Source organism: Anguilla rostrata, chromosome 13, assembly GCF_018555375.3.
Source record: "Anguilla rostrata isolate EN2019 chromosome 13, ASM1855537v3, whole genome shotgun sequence".
In the NCBI taxonomy this organism is placed as follows: domain Eukaryota; kingdom Metazoa; phylum Chordata; class Actinopteri; order Anguilliformes; family Anguillidae; genus Anguilla; species Anguilla rostrata.
In genome coordinates this window covers 41532236-41547235 of record NC_057945.1, presented here as the reverse complement: position 1 = coordinate 41547235, position 15000 = coordinate 41532236, and the positions used below count along the sequence as shown (strand labels likewise).

The window sequence follows — 15000 nt, the reverse complement described above, 5'->3', positions numbered from 1 at the left end:
GCTGCTGAACATCACTGAACATGGGCAGCTGAGCTGCTGAACATCACTGGCATGGGCAGCTGAGCTGCTGAACGTTACTGAACATGGGCAGCTGAGCTGCTGAACATCACTGAACATGGGCAGCTGAGCTGCTGAACATTACTGAACATGGGCAGCTGAGCTGCTGAACATTACTGAACATGGGCAGCCGAGCTGCTGAACGTTACTGAACATGGGCAGCCGAGCTGCTGAACATTACTGAACATGGGCAGCTGAGCTGCTGAACATTACTGAACATGGGCAGCTGAGCTGCTGAACATCACTGAACATGGGCAGCTGAGCTGCTGAACATTACTGAACATGGGCAGCTGAGCTGCTGAACATTACTGAACATGGGCAGCTGAGCTGCTGAACGTTACTGAACATGGGCAGCCAAGCTGCTGAACGTTACTGAACATGGGCAGACACTAACTAGATGCGCATGTGAGTCCAGCCAGTGGAAGAAAAGGTGAGTAAATAAATAACGATATGAATAAAAATGAACGAGCGCTTGGGTGAAGAAGTCGATTTGTGGGAGTGTCTTCAAATCTGTTGCATCTGAGCACAATACTGCCACTGCTAATGCTAACGCTAATGCTAATGCTAGCGCTAATGCAGGAGCGTGAGGGAACAGGGAGAGACGCTACGGTCACTGATGCTAAAGACACCCGGTCACTCCAATGAGAGCACTGCGCATGCCTAACTGGGCCAGATTTCAGTGATGTTCTCAGAGAACACGCATCTCTTTTAATAACATATTTGTTTTTGACCTTTAAAGGAACAGAGAGAATAATTATACTTATCAGAGCAAAGCTTCACAAAAACAGCAGAGGTAGCAGAAACCGTTAGTGTGGACGGAGACTTTGAGACCCTGCGAGTGGATTATAACCTTTTAAATGTGCCAGAGATTAAAACGGTCTCAGTGGAAACTGTTTTTAAACTTCTGTCCGTCTGTTTTCCCTTTCTTCCCTTATAAAGCTTGGTGTCATAACCCACACTCAATATGCATAAAAAGACCTTTAAAGTGCAAAGACGCTGGCGCCTGGAAAATATATGAATCAATAAAAAAGCCCAAAGAAAACGAGCAAACTTTTTATTCCCTTGAAATGCGAGGTCATGTTTTCTCCACTCTTAAATTCCAGGCTTTAAATACCAGCCCAGTGATATAACGCACTCTGCTGCGTTCGAGGTCTTGCAGCGGATGTGTCATGCGGATTGATGTCTTCACAGTAATTAACTTGCAGAAAATATCTGTTTTATTGGCCTGAGTGGGCTGGTGCTATTGTGTCCGTGGCCACACGCTTACAGATGGAGAGTCAGCTTTACTGCTCTGTTTTTACCTCCATGTACGGCTCGTGGGCCCACTGATGGGCTGAAGCGGGGTCACCCCTCTTACCTGGTCCTGGGGTGCAGGGTTCGAGCTGCTCGGGGACGAGGACCCCTCCGAGTGTCGGTTGCTCTGGTTACAGTCCAGCCGCACGAGCTGCTCACACTCCAGATGACACGTGTAGCTGCAGTCTGGGGGAGGGGACACAGAGCACCAATCAGGGCCGAGGAACCACGCGCAGAGCGCCAATCATGGCCCAGGAACCACACGCAGACCACCAATCAGAGCCCAGGAATCACACGCAGACCACCAATCAGGGCCCAGGAACCACACGCAGACCACCAATCAGAGCCCAACAATCACACGCAGACCACCAATCAGGGCCCAGCAATCACACGCAGACCACCAATCAGGGCCCAGCAATCACACGCAGACCACCAATCATGGCCCAGGAACCACACGCAGACCACCAATCAGAGCCCAGGAATCACACGCAGACCACCAATCAGGGCCCAGGAACCACACGCAGACCACCAATCAGAGCCCAGCAATCACACGCAGACCACCAATCAGGGCCCAAGAACCACACACAGACCACCAATCAGGGCCTAGGAACCACACGCAGACCACCAATCATGGCCCAAGAACCACACGCAGACCACCAATCAGGGCCTAGGAACCACACACAGAGCATAAATCAGGGAACAGAATAAAACCACTTCAGTAAAGCGTTATACAAAATGGCAGTAGCCAAAAAAAATTCAGTAGAAATTGCTGGCAGATCACAAGATTCATGCAAGAGAAGGTCACATCAAAAACACAGGTATGCAGCCAATGGCAACATGCTCCCTTCATAGTGGCAGCAGGCAGGGGTGGCCAACTACAGCTGAAAATAACAACAGACATCAAATAACTGTGTGTGTGAGTGTGTGTGTGTGTGTGTGTGTATGTGAGTGTGTGTGTGTGTGTGTGAGTGTGTGTGTGTGTGAGTGTGTGTGTGAGTGTGCGTGTGCATGTGTGTGTGTGTGTGTGTGTGTGTGTGAGTGTGTGTGTGTGTGTGTGTGTGTGTGTGAGTGTGAGTGTGTGTGCGTGTGTGTGTGTGTGTGTGTGTGTGTGAGTGTGAGTGTGTGTGTGCGTGTGTGTGCATGTGCATGTGCGTATGTGTGTGTGTGTGTGTGAGTGTGTGTGTGGTGGTGTGTGTGTGTGTGAGTGTGCATATTTGTAACACAAAGCATTAATGAGACACCATTTCCCCTTTAGGATTCATCTCCCTGTGTCTGAAAGCGGACTGAATAAAAGAGCACAAGCCTGTATTTCACAATGACACATAAACCCTGCAGACCAGGGGACCCTCTGCCTGAGGTACTGCAGACCAGGGGACTTTTCGACTGTGTTCAACACTTGGACAGAAGGGGCTGAATCCATCTCTCAGAACCTGGCACCACCTAGTGGTCCTTTCCGGAATAAGAATAAAAACACAGCAAAGAGCTCTTCAGAGGTCTCCGTCCCACTTCAACCTCTCTAATTCACCAAACAGCATGGGAAGTACAAAACAAGCAGCTTCCACAGTGACAGAAACAGCCTCAGTGCATCAGCAGACCGCCCTCGCTGGTCCAAAGTCTGAGAAGTATGTCAGGGTTAAAGAGACTGATACGGGCTGGTTGTTCAAATATTCAAAAAGTCACGGGTTAAAGGTTATTAAAACAATCCACCATTTAGCTGACACAGCACATTTGTTTCTGCAGATGTAATGAGGAAACCTGACCAGTAGGTGGTGCTGCAATCCTGATACCCAGTAAACAAACGGGGAATTGAAGGATTGTGAAGAGGAGTGTGGGCAGTTACTAAACTGTCAGCAATAAGTGGAATCATTTTATCAGATGTTTAAGAAATTCTGAAAATTTGCTGGCCTGAAAGATACTTAAAACTTAAAGCTTTTAACCTGCTGTTCCCACTGGCTGAAGCTTTTAACCTGCTGTTCCCACTGGCTGAAGCTTTTAACCTGCTGTTCCCACTGGCTGAAGCTTTTAACCTGCTGTTCCCACTGGCTGAAGCTTTTAACCTGCTGTTCCCACTGGCTGAAGCTTTTAACCTGGTGTTCCCATTGGCTCAATCTTTCTCCGTCCTTCGCACTCATTCCTTATGCGGGGGGGGGGGGGGGGGGGCTGCGTAACCAAGGTTTCACTCACTGAGGTTTCCATGGCTACAACAGAAAACAGCGTGACAGGTATTCATAAAAGAGTGAGATTTCACACTTCACTCCATGGGGCTCGAATGCCAATGTACCTCAAACCGTTCAGGATCAATAGATTCGACCCCCACCCCCCTACCCCCCACATTTCCATCCCGGTTTCTCATGTAGTCACTCAGGGGGGAGGGAGAAGGGGGGGGGGGGGGGTCGATGTGACATTTTGCTGCAGGCACTGACAGAGTCCAGAGGTCTCATTTTAAAATGCAGAGAGTATCTGTGAGATTAAAAAACACAGCCAGCGTTGGGTTCAGATGTACAAGGCCTCCATAAAACCTCAGTTCCAGGGCCACGGACCTCACACTGAACACACACTTCAAAATACATTTAGACTTTGAGAACATTTCATATTCATTTAAAGCTCTAAATTGACATGTCCACTGAAAAGTGTAGAGAAACAGTGACACCAGTGAAATAAACGGCCAGTCGGTTTTCCAGACGGTCAGTCGGGGATTCAGACAGTTAATCGTGTCTAATCCCAGGGTGCCCTTGGTGACAGAGCAGTGGGGAGGGCAGGGCTGTGTTTCTCCCTGCCGCCTGTAGGGCGGCGCCCTGGCGTGAGGACAGTCAGCGCTGAGGGGGAGTCCAAAGCAAACAGAAGGAAATGGGTTTGGGAAAAGTGGGAAGTGCTTCTCCACCCTGTGCCCTCCTCGCCCCTGTGCACCATGGCAACCCAGAATGCTGGCCCTAATAGGAAGGGCAGCCTGCTGCAGTGCTCTGCACATGGGTTCGAGCGGCGGTACTCCTGGAGCCCCCAGGGACCGAGGGGGGGGGGGGGGGCACTGACCCCCGACCCCAGCCAGTCCAATTATCCACTCTGCCCAGTACTGTCCTTTCAGTTCCAACACGCACATTACTAATCTAACACCGTGCTCAGCAAAATGTCATCTCACTCCCAGGAGCAGGATCATTACACAGTGCGGGTGCGACTCACCACAGGTGTGTTAAACCACACCCAAGCTACTGCGTCGGGTTCCAGGAAATCCGTGAACAGAGGGAGCGGTTAAACCGGGTTAAACCAGGTTAAACCGGGTTAAACCGGGTTAAACGGAACACACTGCATGAACTGGATTAGACATCAGAGCCACATTCCGACTGCACTTTTAAGTCAGTACACGCTAAAAACCCAGAACACGCTAAAAACCCAGAACACGCTAAAAACCCAGAACACGCTAAAAACCCAGAACACGCGCTCTCTCAGCCTCAACTCTGCCAGCCTGAGGCTCTGAATGAGATAACATGGGGGGGGTGTCACAGGGTGGGGGGGCAGCTACAGGACCAGCAGCAGGGTCCTTGTGACACACACTGCGTTTACCGCGTTGCAGACCGTAATGTGTCGAGCGGTTCTTATATTCAGCGATCTTTCCAGATGGAAAATCTATGGGCAGACGGAAGCGTACAGGCCGTAGCCACAGACAGGCCGTAGCCACAGACATGCCGTAGCCACAGACAGGCCGTAGCCACAGACAGGCCGTAGCCACAGACAGGCCGTAGCCCTGTAAGAACATCTCGTCCGTCTACAGGACGGAAACTCACCGTAGCCCTCTGAAAATCCCTGGAAGCTCCTGTCCTAATATCCAGTCACTTCACATTCCTATCAACGATTGATCCACCTCACTCCCTTAAGCACTGAGAGCCTGGAAGGGACAGCCTGGGCTGGCAGGCTTTTCAAACAGCCTGGGCTGGCAGGCTTTTCAAACAGCCTGGGCTGGCAGGCTTTACAAACAGCCTGGGCTTGCAGGCTTTACAAACAGCCTGGGCTGGCAGGCTTTTCAAACAGCCTGGGCTGGCAGGCTTTACAAACAGCCTGGGCTGGCAGGCTTTTCAAACAGCCTGGGCTGGCAGGCTTTACAAACAGCCTGGGCTTGCAGGCTTTACAAACAGCCTGGGCTGGCAGGCTTTTCAAACAGCCTGGGCTGGCAGGCTTTTCAAACAGCCTGGGCTGGCAGGCTTTTCAAACAGCCTGGGCTGGCAGGCTTTTCAAACAGCCTGGGCTTGCAGGCTTTACAAACAGCCTGGGCGCACACAAAGAATAAAGCCAAAGTCAGAACTCTGTTCAGCCAAATCATTTCACCTGCATGCAGAAGAACGTTAATCAAACACATCAGTATTGATCTGGATGTAGAGCACACAGGCTGGTTTGGTGCGTGAACATAATTAATGATGCCCGAATCGTACACTTCATCTGCACATTGGCTAAAGGTAACTCCCAGTGCAGTGTCATGTGAACTATTATATCAAATACTGCATCATCACTAAATCAACTGACAGGCTTGCTATAAAGCAGCCAACTTACTTTCCCATTATGGTCTGCATCAGGGACACTCGGTCCTGGATGACTGTACAAACTGTACGAGCTTCCACCCAGTCCAGCGAGTACAGCAGCTGATTCACCCCCCCCCCACCCCCACCCCCCATCTCATCTCCTGAATTACAGCAGCTGATTCACTCCCTCCCTGCTCATCTCCTGACTCATCGACAGCAGCGTCACTTCCCCTCCCCCCCCCCCCGCCTTTGAGACCAGGAACGCCTGCAGAACAGCAGCCCTTCAGGAAGGAACCCCCCCTGACCCCCGGCCCAGCCCCCTCACACCCGAAGCCCGGCCCAGCCCCCTCACACCCGAAGCCTGGCCCAGCCCCCTCACACCCGAAGCCCTGCGCTAAGCTGGAGATCTCTCCCTATTCGGCTTCGGTTTGAAACGAGAAGTGCTTTTCATTTCATTCTTTCACAGACGAAAGGATGTGACCATCCATCATCAGTCCTGCTCTTAGTCAGCGGTTAACCAAAGCGTAACGCTGATATTTAACCAATAATTCGGTCAGGACTAAAAGACAGAGAGCGAATAACAATAACATTTCCACAGACAGAAAATCCTCTGGAAACTGCTCAATAATCTCCTCCGTTTATATAATATCCTGTAAAACTCTATCAGTTAATTAAAGTTTAATCTACTAAGAATCTTAAGTATGGAAGGTCAGCAGTTTGTCCAACATGATGTTCCTACACTTCTCAATATGACGATCAGGAAGAACGAATTTCACGTGAACACATCTACTGAAATGAAGAAGTCAGGAAGCACCTCCTCTTTTTAAACAGGGTCACACATTAGGGACGCTGCCAGAAACGTAAGTTCCTCTTTGGACAGAAGAGCAGAATGTCCAAGAACAAAGCCACAGTCACCACTGAAGAGGAAGCAGGACCAGAATTCCCCCAGAAATTACCAGAATTCAAAAGGGAATTTTTCAGACAAGATCTCACTTGACATCTCCCACTGTAACCCCCGCCCCCAAATGCCCCACCCACAGAAAAGCTTCAGGTTTCTGCTCAACATCCACGTCAGCACTTTGTCGGCCTCCCCGATGCTGACAGCGACAGACCTGGAACAAACCCGCAGCTCCTCTACACAGCACCAGTGACATCATCTCAGATGTTTTTGCTCGAAACGGTCAGGAAATTGACCTCGCCCTTTCAACTGTGTGGACCAAGTGCTGCCACGAAATGCAAGCTGATGTGGATGTCTGTGTCACTGGGGCATTCTGTGAGCTCCTTCAGGGTTCTGTGAAATCCTTTAGGGTTCTGTGAGCTCCTTTAGGGCATTCTGTGAGCTCCTGTAGGGCTCTGTGAGCTCCTTTAGGGCATTCTGTGAGCTCCTTTAGGGCATTCTGTGAGCTCCTTTAGGGTTCTGTGAGCTCCTTTAGGGTTCTGTGAGCTCCTTTAGGGTTCTGTGAGCTCCTTTAGGGTTCTGTGAGCTCCTTTAGGGTTCTGTGAGCTCCTTTAGGGAATTCTGTGAGCTCCTTTAGGGTTCTGTGAGCTCCTTTAGGGTTCTGTGAGCTCCTTTAGGGTTCTGTGAGCTCCTTTAGGGCTCTGTGAGCTCCTTTAGGGTTCTGTGAGCTCCTTTAGGGTTCTGTGAGCTCCTTTAGGGAATTCTGTGAGCTCCTTTAGGGTTCTGTGAGCTCCTTTAGGGTTCTGTGAGCTCCTCTAGGGCATATTTAGGCCAATGAATTCTGCACTGAAATTTCCTGTTTTTTGTCTCAGAGGTTGTTGAATGCAGTTGATTCTACATGGCACAAGCTGACCACCACCGCAGTGCTGAGCGTGCTCTGTGGCCCCCACCGCAGCGCTGAGCGTGCTCTGTGGCCCCCACCGCAGCGCTGAGCGTGCTCTGTGGCCCCCACCGCAGCGCTGAGCGTGCTCTGTGGCCCCCACCGCAGCGCTGAGCGTGCTCTGTGGCCCCCACCGCAGCGCTGAGCGTGCTCTGTGGCCCCCACCGCAGCGCTGAGCGTGCTCTGTGGCCCCCACCGCAGCGCTGAGCGTGCTCTGTGGCCCCCACCGCAGCGCTGAGTGTGCTCCGCGATGGTGCTCACACAAGGTGAAGGGCGTCTGTGTTTGTGCTTTTGGGCTTGCGTTCCGATTGGTCGACACATGGACACCATTAGGGTAACGGCCATGTTTGCAGACATAAACTGACTAATTGGAGCAAGCAGAGGGTGATTAGGAGACGATAATGCCCTCCCTGTGTGCCCCAGGGCAACAGGCTTAAAAGCACAGAGAGGAGCTGTTCTCTGGACTCCCCAAAGTGACCTGCCACACAAACGCCCTTTTAGAAGAAAGTTTACACAACGGTTCAATTAAACTGGAAGTTATGCAGAAAAAACACTGGAAATGATCCCAGAGGAAAGAGAGTAATTCAGCCAGAGGAAGAAAACACGAGATGGTGAGCGATTAAGAGAGGGCAAGGTGGGGTTGGGCAGGACAGGGCTGGGATAGAGCCCCCACTTTAGCCCCCCCCCCCCCACCTCAGCCTGAACCTTTCACCCCTCCAGCTGAGCCACCTGGCAGTGAACCCGCAACCCCCCCCCCCCCCAAGGTGAACATCACACCACAGACTCTGCACTGTTTGCCTCCTGCTTCAGACGGTCCAGCACACAGCCCCCCCCATCATCCCCCCCCCCCCGCCTGTGAGCTGCCATTCTCAAACCCACAGAGGGACGCTAAGTCAACAGTGCGCCTCTGCCCCCCCCCCCCCCAAAGCAGCCACCAAACCCTGAGGAGCTGCGGAAACACAACACAACCCCCCCCCCCCCCCCGAGCACCGAGCCCAGCCTCAAAACATCACTCCCTCATCCTCCCCTCTCTCCCCCCCTCAAACCTCTATATCTCTCACATCGCTCTCTCTCTCTCTCTCATCCCCCTCTTTCTCTCCCTCCCTCCCATTTTTCCATCCTCTCCTGTTTTGTCCCTCCTCCCTGGAACACCTTTTTCTGCTTCCAATGGTAGAATCCGGAGATCTTTCCATCTTCCTTTCCTCTTTTTTCCTCCTCTTCCCTCCCTCCCTCTTTCCAACAGCCAGAGTCTTTCTGAAGGACTTTAAGATTAGGGCTCTTTCACTGGAGAACCTGCCTAACAATGTAAATAAACCATAGAGCAGCCAGGCTGGTTATCACACACAGTCTACTGATGGGACATGGGTGAGAGGAACCCCACAGAAGGAACAGCGCTCTCCCTCTCTCTCTCCCTCTCTCTATTTATCTCTCTCTCTTTCTCTCTCTCTCTCCCTCTCTCTATTTATCTCTCTCTCTCCCTTTCTCTCCCAGTCTCCAGGCATATTTGTGTAAGAGATAATTGCCTCTGGCTGGCCAGATGTGGCCAGATGTGCTTTGGGGAAGGTTCCAGAAGTGCAGTACTCGCGTGCAGAAGCACCACGGCACCAAGTCTGAACACAGGGCTGTTTGTGAACTTCGACCTGAGAGCCTCTGAACGTGTCAGTGACCCGTTTTCTAAGACCTCCCGTTTAAGTGTTTCTATCTCAGAGCCAATGCGTCAGCGTTTATCAGCATTGCTAAATCGTTTCCAACAAATATGCCATTTTTCTAGAATTCCATCTGAGGACAGGGATGAGAAAGGAAACATCCGGAATAGCTGAACTCTGGGGTTCCTGGCAAGCGCACGCTCCAAACATTCCACCCCCCCCCCCCCGCCGCCATTCCATCCTGGCTTTCCCATCCCGTCCTGGCGCCAAAGGCCGTTTCCACGGAAACGGTGAACAGAAGAGGGTCGAGTCAGAAAAGCAGCATCGCTCATGGAATACCAGTGACAGGGAGCGAGGAGCGGGCCCAGAACATCTCAGACCTGACCAGTCGAGTCTTGAGAGCCCAGAACATCTCAGACCTGACCAGTCGAGTCTTGAGAGCCCAGAACATCTCAGACCTGACCAGTCGAGTCTCGAGAGCCCAGAACATCTCAGACCCGACCAGTCGAGTCTCAAGAGTCACTCAGATCACCAGCCCACCGTTTGAGGCGCCGTTAAAGTGATACACTGCGGCCCGCAACAAAGGCCACACACCTGCAAGGCATTCTGGGCCGTCATTATCAGCTCTCTACAGAAGGGTCTCAGAAACAACAGGCACACCAATCAGAGCTGTGCAGGCTTGTCAATATTAGCCTGATCCCACCGGCTACTGCGCAGATAGTTTTACAAAAATACAATGCAGACACCCACAGCTGGTGCTCTCATTCAGAGCGGGTCCCTGAGGCGATGATAAGTTCTCCAGCCCAAAAGAAAGAGCCGCTGATGAGCTCCCGCTTGGCTGGTACCGAGGCAGCGCTGTGACCTGATGGGATATCACTGCACAGAACCACACAGCCCCGAGGCAGCACTGTGGCCTTATGGGATATCACTGCACAGAACCACACGGTCCCGAGGCAGCGCTGTGGCCTGATGGGATATCACTGCACAGAACCACACAGCCCCGAGGCAGCACTGTGGCCTGATGGGATTCCACGTCACCGAAGCACACAGACCCCCGGGCACACTTGAGCCGTGATGGATATCACTGCACAGAACCGAACAAGCCCCATGCAGCATCTGTGGCCTGATTGATATCACATGGCAAGAAACAACAGCCCAGCAAGTCACTGTGGCCTGATGGATATCACTGCACAGACCACACAGCCCGGCACCTGTGGCCTGATGTGTTACACATACAGAGACACCACAGCGCCTCGAGCAGCGGCCTGGGCTGATGGATATCACCCACAGAAGCCGACAGCAGCCCCGAGTCAAGCACTGTGGCCTGATGGGATATCACTGTACAGAACCACACGTCCCGAGGCAGCACTGTGGCCTGATGGGATATCACTGCACAGAACCACACGGCCCGAGGCAGCACTGTGGCCTGATGGGATATCACTGCACAGAACCACACAGCCCCGAGGCAGCACTGTGGCCTGATGGGATATCACTGCACAGAACCACACGGCCCCGAGGCAGCACTGTGGCCTGATGGGATATCACTGCACAGAATCACACGGTCCCGAGGCAGCACTGTGGCCTGATGGGATATCACTGCACAGAACCACACAGCCCCGAGGCAGCACTGTGGCCTGATGGGATATCACTGCACAGAACCGCACACTGAACATGTCACAGACCACATATAAACCCATTTCTTTACACATGCTGGCCAATACACCAATTCACTGGCCCTCAGCCCCGCCCCCGCCCCCACCCATCCAAACCCCCTCACAAGCATCGAAACATTCTTCCTTGTGCGGCAAGACTATGTCATGTGACTCAAACACCGGCCTCCTGCCAAAATAAGAGCACCAGGGAGCCTCAGAGCTGCCTGTGAATCTCATCTGATACCCGGGAGAGGAGGAGGAGGACTCCGCCCAATTAGCCTCGTTAATCCCGCAGGGTCCTGAAGAGCACGCCAGTCTTTACCACCAAACACACGCCTGGAACAAAACAGGTCCTACAAGTCACAGACCGTTTCAGTCACAGCCCTGTTAATGACCTTCAAACGACCTTCAGCCACTCACCAGCAAGCTGCGGTTAGAAAGCCCAGCCAGTCCATTTCTCTGACGAGTCTTCAGTGTTTCTGTCTGCTCAGCAGAACTGAACACCACTGAGATGAACCCTACTGATAAGAGAGAGACAGACAGCTTCCCTAGAGGGGTATGCCACTGTATGGAGTTTAGGGGTACACAAATTTACTTTACAAGTGAGTGGAGAGAATCCAAAGGCTCATTCCAATCGTTTATTTTACCTCCTTACGTCCTTCCCTCAGTTCCTTAGCTCCACCCAACGGAGGACATAAAGAAAGGATGCAAGGACAGGATGTGAGGACGTAGAAACGCTCATTAGGCAAATTTAACGTCCTTGTTCAGTCAAGCGACAGTTTGAAGCCACGTCAGTTACAGACGTGGCGGATGTGGAGTGGTAGTGCCACAGGTCGATCATCATTAACATATCACTCATTGCAAAAAAAGACTTCTGCAAAGGGAGCAGTCGTGTTTCCTTGCACAAGCATCCTTCAGGAGTCTCCTAGCTCCTTCAAGGAGCATTTAACGGATTGGAACGTCCTTAAAGATGACGGCCCTCGATCGATGGGTCAGACGAGGACAGAGGAGACAAGGATGGATAAAATAAACGAGCGGAATTAGGCGCATATTTCAGCCTCTCTCTGAAGGGCACATGACAGGCTTGCGGAAAAGGACCCTGAATAAGCCCGGGGGGTGGCCAAATCTCTGCCCGAAGAAATATCAGTTTTACTCCTGATCACTTTATAACTCACTGTGAACAAGAATAATAACATCGAGGCCTAATCTGGTTTAATAAAAACTAGTCATGGTTTATGTTTAGCATGTTCAAATTTATTACTGTAAACAACCAAACAGGCTGTTCTCTGGAAAAAAAAAACATCTGAAGTTCAACCTTGAAATGATCATTAGATCAGACAGATCAGATTAACCTTGAAATCAATTCCTGCTTTCAGCCAAAAAACAAAAAAGTTGATGTAAGTATTTGGAAATATGAAACCAGAGAAAGTGCTTTTGTGGTCAGAATGCTCCAAGCACAGTCATCGGTCATGAAGTCATCAGTCATCACGAGGTGTACATGAAATCGCTCATTTAGCCCTTTCTCATTTAGTGCCTTTTCAGGATTATGACTACCAAGATCAGAGAACGTCCTGGCTGTCCAGGTCCATGAGGCAGCCAGCACTCTGCTTTCCTGAGCTGAGAATGCAAGCCTGCCGCGTGGAACAGACCTGCTGCACATCAATCTGTATTCATTATGATACAGAACAGCGTCATATTTTCCCTGCCGCTGTAACCAAATACGCTTAAATCAGTTTGGAAATTCCATTTGAAATCCCCAGCAGGGATGCTGTTCTGAGCACAAACAGCCCCGTCTGACGTCCCCTCAGAAAACCCGCCTCACGCTCCTCCCTGCGCTCATGAAATCAGAACGGATCGCCCCGATATCAGAGTGAGCAGCCGGCTCAGCCCCCCGGCTGACTGTGCTGGTATTGATTACCCACCGGCCCCACACTGCACGCTGCAGACACCCTCAGTATCAGGAGGAATGTGAGCCGCGAGCGCGTTCTCCCGCGCTGACGCAGTGAGCAGCTCTCTCTGCTTACCCAACCGCTCCAGCAAGGGCTCTTTACCCAGCCTGCCTGTCTGTCTGTCTGTCTGTCTGAGGCTCTGTCTGTCCCTCTGTCTGTCTGTCTGTCTGTACATCTGTCTGTCTGTCTGTCCCTCTGCCTGTCTGTCTGTCTGTCTGAGGCTCTGTCTGTAGGTCCCTGTGCACGTGTGCACAAACAGAGAGAGAAATCCAGAAAGAGGTGTAGAGAGAACAAGAAAAACAATGACAAAGAGAGAGAGAGGGCAACGGTTTGCTAGAAAGCTCCCTTTTATAATACTGCCAAGTATCTCTCTCACACACACACACACACATACATACACACACGCTCTCACACACACAAACACACACACTCTCACACACGCACACACACACACTCTCTCTCTCTCACACACACACACATACACTCACACACACACAAACACACACACACATACACACACACACTCACACACACGCTCTCACACACACACACACACACACACACACACACACACACACACACACTCTCACACACACACACACACACACATACACACTCTCTCTCTCTCTCTCACACACTCACACTCACACACATACACTCACACACACACACACACACACACACACACACACACACACACACACACACACTCACACACACACACACACACACACACACACACACACACACACACACACACACACACACACACACACTCTCTCTCTCTCACACACTCACACACACACTCACACACACACACACACACATACACACTCTCTCTCTCTCACACACTCACACACACACACACACACTCTCACACACACACACACACACTCACACACACATACACACACGCTCTCACACACACACACACACACACACACACACACACACACACACACACACACACACTCTCTCTCACACACACACACACACACACTCACACACTCCGGTACCTGAGAACCCCAGTGTGCTGCTGGAGCGGCGGATGAGGCGCAGGCCCTCGGACCAGGAGCGGGATTTGGGCAGGCGGCGGAAGAGCCTGCCGAGCCGGCGGGACACCTGGCCGAAACAGGCGCTGGTCCCGGTCGCCGCCCGCCTCTCGGGCGTCATCCCGGCGGGCGGGGGCGCGGCGGGCGCTATCTGCGCGGGGCCGGCGGCATGCCCGCGCGGCGGTCCGGCGGCGGCGGGTCCCGGTGCGCTAGCGTGCGGAGGCTGCGGCACGGTCGCGCTGCGGTGCGAGCTGCTCCTGTCAGAGTCTCCTCTGAGCCCACCATCGCAGCCTGCCCTCGCTTTTGGGCTGCGCTCAGACACCCCGCGCCCCCCCACGCGCCCCCCCGGCTCCCCCCTCGCTCAGGCTGGCTATGGCGCACCCCGCTCCGTCCCCCCGGTTTTCCGCGCGCGGTGTCGGCTCCATGCACTGCAGAGCCCACACAGCCGCCAGCCTGCCGCTGCTGCCGCTGCTGCTGCCGCCGCTCGGTGCTCCGCTCATCCTTAAAGGCACAGCGACCCGCTTTGAGCCAGCAGCCTCCGCAGTGCCCCACACACACACCGCAGGACGGGGGGTCCCCTGAGACACCTCAGCACCTCCTGCTGCTGGACGCTCTGCAGAGGGGGGGACGTACCTGTACTCCCCCCCCCCCCCACCCCCTGTATGGACTCCCACCCAATCCACCCCTCCCCCCGATGAGAGAGTGATTCACGCAGAGCAGAGGAGGAGATTTAACGGAAATGATCTTCTCCATTTCTGCTATAAATAAGCAGCAGAGCCTGCAGCCCACTGCAGACTGCAAGTCCACACCCTCCTGATAAAAATGATCATTACGTGATGCTGTGTGTACTTCAGTCGTGCAGAGACACACAGACACACAGACACACACACACACACACACACACACACACACGACTGTGACAGGCTCACAGATGAGACAGTGGCTTTGGACATCAAGGCTAGCAAACTGACATCATCACCAAACCACCAAACACTTTTAGCTGCT

At 52.4% G+C, this 15000-nt stretch overlaps 1 protein-coding gene across 1 annotated transcript in view; it reads right to left on the bottom strand.

The window, feature by feature from the left end:
* The window catches only part of rassf5 (Ras association domain family member 5), a 47954-nt gene that overhangs the window by 22289 nt on the left and 10665 nt on the right, over positions 1–15000 (bottom strand). Inside the window, exon 2 of the mRNA XM_064304432.1 lies at positions 1415–1536. Within this exon, the coding sequence (XP_064160502.1) occupies positions 1415–1536 (122 nt within the window). The remainder of the gene's footprint in view (positions 1–1414; positions 1537–15000) is intronic.